The sequence below is a fragment of the Kryptolebias marmoratus genome, linkage group LG16 (assembly GCF_001649575.2).
Source record: "Kryptolebias marmoratus isolate JLee-2015 linkage group LG16, ASM164957v2, whole genome shotgun sequence".
NCBI lineage: Eukaryota > Metazoa > Chordata > Actinopteri > Cyprinodontiformes > Rivulidae > Kryptolebias > Kryptolebias marmoratus.
The window spans coordinates 28,346,709-28,355,990 of record NC_051445.1 but is presented as its reverse complement, the minus strand read 5'-3'; the positions used below and the strand labels follow the sequence as shown (position 1 = coordinate 28,355,990).

Below are 9,282 nucleotides of genomic sequence, written 5' to 3'. Positions count from 1 at the left end.
GGGGGGGGGGCTTTCCTCAAAACTCTGAAGAAGAGCATGGTTTCTTGTGTTCTTGTGCTTGTGTTCTGTCTACTTGAGGTTATCAAAGAGAGCCTCTGTTTTGGTGATAGTAATGAAATAGGAGGGTCACAGTTAAACTAACAAACATTATGACAGCAGCTGTTGAGACGTTATTGCAGAAGACAGTTCCCCTGTATTTTACACTGCATCTCTTTTTACCGCAGTCTGTTCTACCCTGTTTCATCACAGCAGCACCCTCTGGTGACAAGAAGTAATAACAACAATAGAACAGAGCAACAATGCATTCACTGTTAACCTGGAAACATAACTGCCCCCTTAAGGACAAAGCTACTAAATCTCTCTGTGGCATTCCAACACATATTATTGACAAAATGAGCTGTGTGACATGGGCTGTCAGTGGTTTACAGACATCAATAAACTAAAGCTAAGGCTAAAAGTCTATTTTTGTCCCAACACGACTCAATCAAGAGCGTCATCTATTATGTGTAGGCTGTCTCAGACTGACAGCTTTGGTTAGGCCTGTAATGGTGGTGTCACTGTTACAAGAGTAATCACGTTCCAACCAATCAGTTCTTAACCCTCTGAGGTTTATGAACAACAAAGTTCACTTTCTAATTTACATTCGTTCCATTTATATTGCATCTTTTAAGATCTATTACTGCTGATTTTAGTTTCAAAACATTGTGGTTTTAGGGAAAAAAAACATCATGATTTTGGATTAAATACACAATAAAGCACATTACTGCAGAATCCTAAATGTAACACCTTCAAAGAATTTTGTTCTGGTTGCATTTGCACTGCCGATAGGAGTGCTGAGGTGATATAAAGGCCAACCAGTGTGACAGATGAGTGAAAATTAAAATTTCTCAGTTGAATTCTCAGTTTGTGTAGCTCAGTTTCTGTTTTCTTTACATTTTTGGAAGCTAATGCTAAGAACTTGTGTGTACTTACAGTATAGGGCTGATTTGTACATCCAACTACTTTAGACATAGAGTTACGTCAGTTTGACCAGTCACTGTGTAGTTTCTTCACAGATGATTTCCCTTCATTTTAAGCACTTCCCTATTCAGAAGGTAGAGCTAAAAACAAACAGTGAATTATCTGAGCTCTTAAAAAAGTATGGGATCGGATTTGTTTCAAAATGTCACAGAGATACAAAACAGTAGCACATGACTTTTCATTTGTTGTTTAGAGTGGTGTGGTGGTGGGGGTAGTTAAACATAGTATCTCACTGGGCTGTGCCTGTTGGAGACTAGTTGAGGACTCAAAATTGTATCACTGATTTCTGAGTTTGACCAGCAAACTATGTGGCTGCGTTTTGTATGGCCAGTTTTTGAAAATCTGAGCTTATTTTAGTGTGTATGACTTTAGAAGCACTTTGAGTCGCCTTGTGCTGAAAAGTGCTATATAAATAAATGTACCTACCTACCTACCTACCTACCTAAAAACTGTATTCTTAGCTGTGAACATTACTTTGTTGCCCACTTTGGCCTTTATTGGATGCACCTCAGCCCACTTTGTATCCATCTTGATAACTGCCCTATGTGTATGATTGAACCTACTGTACACCATTGAAATTAAATTTGTCAAATTTTGACCCATGTCTTTTTAAAATAATTATGATTTACCATCAATGTGGTTTTACTTGCAGTTCACTTGAAGTCAAATTTGAATCATTTTAGAAGCTGATAAAATCCAGATAAGTTTTATTATGTCCTGATACGGGAAACCCTAGAAGAAGGTGGACTTTCTTTTTCCAATGACTGCTGATGTTTGCAACAGTTAGTAATACTGGTGAATCCATATATCATCTGTGCGTCTGCCTGCAAAACTTGTTGTATTTGAAAAAAATGTAAAAAAAAAGAAAAGAAAAGAAAAATGTCCTGCCATGATACCACTCAGGAATAAGGCAAGTTCTGTGTTCCTGAGATGAACATGTTTTGGTGTGAAATGTGTGTATCAACACCCAAACAAAAGCAAAAGACCTTGTAAACAAGCTGCTAAAACTGATCAGAGAGTCTCATTATCCACAGTGAAACAAGTCATGTACCAACATGAGCTGAAAGGCCACTCAGTGAGGAAGAAGTCATTACTCTGAACACAACAATAAAAAGACAGATTACAGTTTGCAAATGTAAATAGGAACAAAGACCTTCATTTTTAAAGACATGTCCTGTGGTTTGATGAAACTAAAATTAAACTGTCTGACTGTAATAACCATTGTTACATTTGGAAAAAAAGGGGGGCAGCTTGAAGCCTGAGAACACCATCCTAACTGTGAAGTACAGGAGTGGCAGCATCATGTTGTGACAGTGTTTTACTTCAGGAGAATCTAATGCACACCTCAAAATAGATGGCATCCTAAGGAAAGAACATTATGAGGTAAAATTGAAGCACAATCACCCTCAGCATACTGCCAAATTAGTTACAAAGTGGCTTAAGGACAACAAAGTTATGGAGTGGTCATCACAAAGCCCTGATCTCATACATGATCCCATATAGAGTTTGTGGGAAGAGCTGAAAAAGCATATGCAAAAATGGCAGCCTATAAACCTGACTCAGATACATGAGTTCTGTCAGAAGGAATGGGACAAAATTCCATCAAACTATTGTGAGAAACTTGTGGAAGGAAACCCAAAACATTTGACCCAAGTCATGTAATTTAAAGTCAGTGCTACCAAAGACTAGTAAATTGTATGTAAACATGTGTCTTTGTAAAAAAGTTATTAAATATTGTCAAAAATAAATAAATAAAATCAGTCTCATTATACAAGCATTTAACAAATAGAATCATTTTGGGAATCCTTAACTGACCTAAAACAGGAATGGTTTAGTCTGATTTAATGTCAGACAGAATCAAATGGTTATATGTATTTTTATACATTGTCCTATTGTCCAAATAATTTTGTACTTATGATTTGCAACACTTCTTATTCTGTATTGTTTACATTTATGTAAAAGCAACGAACGATCAGTTGCGTCAAAGGTTTTACATAAATTAATTTGCTATCTTATAACAGGAAAAAGTTTCATGTTTTCAGTAACACTGAGGCAGAGAAGCAACCAAGCAGTTTGAATTAAGAGGACAAGGCAAAGCTGGGATGACTCTGGTGAGTGGGTGTGACTCTGCTGCTGGGAGTTATAATAACAGCAACTAGCTGTATATTTTCTATGCCATCAGCAGAATAATTATCTCAGTTTCTGCTGTTTGAGAATGAAGATGAACACTGAGGGTTTTAGGATTTGATCAAATTTTATCATGTGAATTTTATTCCAGTGTTTGTGGACATAAATCTATGAGTCTTCTTTGTGCCCACAGTTGGGGTGGGGACCATGCATGTCCAGACATCAGAGGGGCTTCAAATGAAGCAGAGTGAATCTTGTTTGTGGACTGCCAAAAGCAATTAATCTCCTTTCTCAATGTAAATTAATCGGATTAAACCTTCTCCTTGCCCACTGAATCTGTCTCTTGTAATGTGCCGAGTCTCTGGCTGCTGCTCTGTCCTGCTTCACCACTGTACTGACTCTGCTCTAAGCTGGATTCACTGGCTTCTCTGCAACAATGGGCAGCACAGGGACTCGGGGGTGTAATCACATTCTTCTGCTTGTCTGAATGCTCGTCTTTCACGGTTGGGGAAAGGGCTTTGGCCACTTGACCAGCATCGTACTCTGACCTTTGGTAGACATTCTGAAGAGCTTAGAGAGGAGTGCCGGGAGAGATTTGTTGATGAGAGTTTCATCTGTGTGTCTCTGGCCGCGGGTCAAACACATGTTCTCATGATGATCTGACCTTTACTGAAGCATTCAAATTAGTATTCTGTGCCCTCTGCACCTCTCCTCATGTAGGTGGGTTCTGAGTTAACATCCTAAAGTGGACGACTGGGAAATATTCACTTGTTCCTTAAAGCCCCTGGTCATTCTATGGCTTTATTTGTTGTTCCAAACTAATCCACGTGCACATATAACAGTGACCTTGCAGGAATGCAAATATGTTAAAGTTAGCCACTGACTAATTTGTTTATCAAGTCATGTGTTGACCTAGTTCAAACATTTAAATGTTCCTGCATCTTTTCATTTTAATCACATTACAGCACAGATCCCTGAGAAGAATTAAAGGTATGCATTCCTTGAAGAAATATATATTGCTCACTTCCTTTCATGTCAGATTTTTAGACTAAGACAACCTCATGTGGAAAAAGGACAGTTTTATTCAAACTTTAAAAATATTGTTTATAAATTTTAGCTTGATATCTGTAAATTTGACTGAGTTATAACTATTTTTTGTGTTGGATAATGCTAATTAGCTGTGGTGGCCATCTTGAATTAGATTGACTCCAAAAGTCAATCAGCTTTAGATATACATCAAATAGCTACTAACTGATGTTTCATTAACACTTGTACAGTGGTTTATGAAAGGTTTTGCTGACAGACAGACATTGCTGACTCCAATACTTAATGCTATAGTTTTAAGAAAAGATTTTGAACAATTAGTAGCACTTGGAGCATGTGTTGTGAATGACTCTCGGCTACTATTACAAAACATTTTAGGTCAATGTGTCTAAAACTGACTGAATTAGGGCCCCTTTGTGTCTTCTGTCAGCTGTCTGTGGTAGCAATGTTCTATTGTGTTGGATCCAAAAATTAATCAGTTGTAGAGGTGCATTGAAAAAATATTTCCTGAAGGTTTGATTGTATTTTTTCCAGTGGTTCATGAGATATTTTGCTAACCGATTGACCTGACTACAAATACTTAATAGCAAAGATTTTGCTCAATCTCTTTGTGCTCAGAATATACAGGATCAGTCTAAGGATGTCTCAGCGAATACCACATCAAATTTTAGGTCAATATGTGTAAAACTGATGGCGTTTTAGCCTTGTTTTGTGTTTTTTAAGGTCAGTTAGTTGTCGCAGCCATTTTGAATCAAGTTGACTCCAAAAGTTAATCGATTGTAGATGATCTAATGATTCCTTTCTGCAAGTTTCATTGAAATTTGTCCATTGACACAAGATTAATGCAAAAAGACATACATACACACGCACACACACAAAATCTTTTTTTATTCATCTTTTGACAGCAGGTGATAACTTTCTTCTTAAAAAATGATATCAAGATCAAAACTTAAAGAAAATGTCAAAGGTTTTGATTTCTTTGTTAATTGCAGAACTGAATGTGGTTAGGCTAGCTTAGGTCCCCTTCATGATAAACAAACCAATTCTCTATAACCAACATGACCTATTAAAAGTTCAGTGTGCTCACAGGTCTCTTGATGGCCTCTTTCACTATTCTCCTTCATGAAGTCAGTTTGTGAGGTCAGCCTGCTCTTGGTAGATTTACACACTTCTTATATTCTTTCCATTTGTTGATGAAGAATTTAACAGAACTCCTGGGGATGTTTAAAGCCTCAGAAATCCATCCCCTGACTTGTACTTTTCAGTCATCTTTTCTCTGACCTAAATTAGGAACGGTCACTTGGAAGTGGGCAACAATTTATGCAATCACTGATTTTACATTATATATATTTTATTAATTGACATTACTCTGTAGAAACTTGATTTCACTTTGCTACTGAAGTAGATTTTTTGTTGTTGTTAAAAATGCCTATTTAGGTTGACTATGACTTATTTATACTAGCAACAAAAGGTAAAATGTGCTAAGGATGATTTTCAGCTACTACTATACCAATTATAAATTCAGTATCTGTAAAATTGACTGAATTACTGTGTAGCCATTTTAAGACAAGTTGACTGTGGCAACCATCTTGAATCAGGTTGACTCTGAAGGTTATTCAGTTGTAGATTATACACCAATGATTATTTTCTAATGGTTTCAATAAAATTCATTTATGAGATATTTTTGCAACAGACAGAATCAGTTTGTTTGGCTGTAACCCCTCCTTGCTGAGTAATAAACACAGCATCAGAAATTGGCAGAAATCAGACAGGAGCGTTTTTAAAACTTCCATTACCAGCCATCCTCCAGCAGTGCCATCTGCCAAGGGTTTAAATCTTAAGACACAATACAGCCCATATTTACTTTCTTCACTTACTGTCAGTGTTGTGAGTGCATTCATTTTAAGGCTGGCAGTCTCAAAGTGGAAATAAATTGTCTTTTCTTATTTGACTCATCATTTTTCCTCTCTAGGCACTTGCAGCTGACACGCCACAAAACACTGGGCAAAATGTCATACGGGTCCATCGACAGAGGCTCCCTTGGCAGTCGTAACCCATTTGGAGGCCCATCAAGTCAGGGTTACCAGCCAGTAGGTAAGAACAAAAAAATGGTCCCCTCTGTGAAAGTCCCATTTTAATATGTGCTTAAAAAAATATGTAGCATATTTATAATACTTGGATTCAGGCTTCATTTTAATAAATAAATCATATAGAGTTGAGTTAAATCCTTTTCCCGCTTTGGATAAGTTTAATTTATTATTTAATTTGGAAGCTGAAAAGGTTGAGAAGTTGTCCATCAATTAAAAATTCAAGGTTCAGTTTATGATGACCAAGAAAAACAAGAAGAACATAGAGACTGTAAGTCCCATTTCACACTTAATGGTCTTTGCAAGACCAACTAAATACCCTTAAAGACCTACCTTGTCAGGTCTTTAGGGGTGTAATAGTAAAGCAGGGGGTTCCCCATATCCATGATGTGGGGCTGGCACACAATGGCATGGCTTGGTTGTTGAGAATTTTAAGCAAGATTGACCATGCTGACCTCATGGCTAGAGGCTATGACCATGGATACCTAATTATGTCATAAAATGAGGGGAGCAAAATCACAATTGAAAAACAAAAAAAAATCCAAGTACAGCTTTAAAGACATGAAAGTAATAGTCTGACAACATATGGCTGATTGGTGTTATAGAAACTGCAATGCACTTTCATGTAGAAGACCTTATGTCATGATCTCTAGTATTTTTTGAGTTTGTTCTTAGTTTTGGTTCTGTTCCTGTCTTTGTTTCACATTTCCCACTTTCCCTCAGTCTGCTCTTGTTTCCCCGTCAATGTCACGTTCATGTTCTTTGCTTTGTCGTTCCATTAGTTTATGTTTTGTATTTAGTTTCTGTTTGCTGCCACGTCAGCCCTTTTGATTTCGTGTTATTTTATGTTAATAATTTAATGTTCCTGGGATGAGTCTGCACTCCGGGTTTGCCTCCTTCTCCACGCCTCTTGACACCTGGGTTTGAATCCTGGGTGGATTTTCACTTTTATTTGTATTCCTTTTTAAAGAAACTGTGGCTAAATGCTAATGTGAAATCAAAAGTTTCACATTTGTTTCACATCAGAAGTTAAAAATAGAGTGATGTCACTCAAAGTTTTTACTCTATTATAGATAGGTACAGCAATTTTAACAGTTAAAATATGACTTGGCTTTCTCAGCTGAACACTGTCAAGCGAGGTAGCAGCGACCAGCTTAGCTGAACTCAAAGATGATGAAGGGGGATGTAGAATGTAGCAAATATGTTTTAACTTTTAGTTTGTCACATAGAAAGTAAAATTAAAACCAATAAACACTACATGCTTTTGTCTTATTGCTGAGAATGATAACATGTTAAGTCAAAAAGCGAGGGAGCAAAATCCCAAGTTGCACCCCCACTTTAATAAATGGGGGAGCAGCTGCTCCACCTGCTCCACTGAACATGCCCCCTATGGCTATGATTGTGATTGTGGCGAAGTAATAGAAATAACCTGGTGCAGATGTAATACTTGTGGTTGTAGCACCATGCTAGCATAACGTCAGCTTCTAACCTGTTGCTTCATCTGGATGTGGTCCAAAAGACTCCTGCCAGGGTGGGACCTGAGGTATCGCTGCTGTACATGGAGCTTCTGACGTATAGAAAGTGGTTGTCAGGATCTGTAGTGACGGAGGCGAACCCTGAGCGCAGACTCATTGTAAATAAACTAATTTATTAGGTAAAGAAAAAATAAACAAAACAAAAGCTGGCGTGGCAGCAACTCAAAGAGAACAAACAAAATCCAAGACTCGGCAGGGTAAGACAACAAGGAACCAAAAACACAGAGAACGGCAGCAAACGACAAACAATAAACAACAATGGACCAGTGGGGAATGGAGAGAAATGACTGGGTTTTAAAGTGCAGAGGATGATTGTGGTAAGTGGCCTCAGGTGTATGGGAGCAATCATGGGCAGGTGGAGATGGGCGTGGCAGGGGAACTGAAAGAGGGTGACTGGGGAGAAGTGAATAGAAAGCACAAACATAAGGAGGACAGAACCCAAATGAACCAAGAAGAAAACAAAAACCAGAAAATAAGAAACAAAACCCAAAATACAACCCAGAGAACTAAAATAAAACCAAAACTAAAACAAAAGCCAAATCACCACAGTGGTGAAGGTGCAGGTCTTAGGGATGCCAAAAATAGCAGGAAAGCCTTTTTGGTGAGTACTAAGAATGTAGCAGCATTGTGATTGCCTTCACACTGATAAGTCCTGTGTAAAGGGAGTCTTAAGAAAAAGAGCAGAAGAATTTTTATTTTAATATACATATGTTTAAAAAATTAACAATTTTAACTAAAAGTAAATATTAAGATTATGTTTTGTCTTTGGGTGAGAAAAGCAAACCATAAACAAATCTTGACATTCAAGGTCGTCTTTGTGTGAAAGTGAAGCGATAGGCAATACACAACTAGCAGTTTTTCAGAAATTTTAATATCTATTTGGAATTGAGTACAACGACAAAACATACAGATATCTGAGTTAAAAAGTCAGTTTTATTTTTTCAAGTAGAGGTGATTTTTGAGATGCAAAAAAAGATTACAAATGAGACACCTTTGGTATGCTGGAGAGTAGGTGAAACTATTTCTTAATGCAACTTTATTGACAAGGGAATGTTGAAATATTTTTTGCAGTGGTCTGAAACAGAATGAATGGATGACTTGCACATATAAACTGTGACTAGTTGATTTGCTGTGAAGACTATTATTCAGACCATGTCTACATTAGGTTCATTCAATCAATAAAATATGACAGTTTTCATCTATAAACTATTACCATCTGTTTTCATTTCACCCAGAAATCATAAAGGAGGACTGATAGTAGTCATAAAACGTAAAATAAAAATCAATTTTCACGTTAACACTGCAGCTTCATGAGTCCACATGAAGTTCAACAGTGAGCCACACTCTAACTTATAAAGCAAACAGTAAGACAGCCGTGTTAACAGTCAACACATTAGCCATTCATGAAAAAATGAATAATTCAGACAATCAACACCACATGTATATGAGATCAAATGCAAACAAATACA

At 37.2% G+C, this 9,282-nt stretch overlaps 1 protein-coding gene across 1 annotated transcript in view; it reads left to right on the top strand.

Moving 5' to 3' along the window:
* tsnare1 (T-SNARE Domain Containing 1) overlaps positions 1-9,282 on the top strand; it is a 337,313-nt gene that overhangs the window by 70,973 nt on the left and 257,058 nt on the right. Inside the window, exon 2 of the mRNA XM_017434702.2 lies at positions 6,164-6,285. Coding sequence (XP_017290191.1) covers positions 6,201-6,285 — 85 coding nt within the window. The 5' untranslated portion in view covers positions 6,164-6,200. The remainder of the gene's footprint in view (positions 1-6,163; positions 6,286-9,282) is intronic.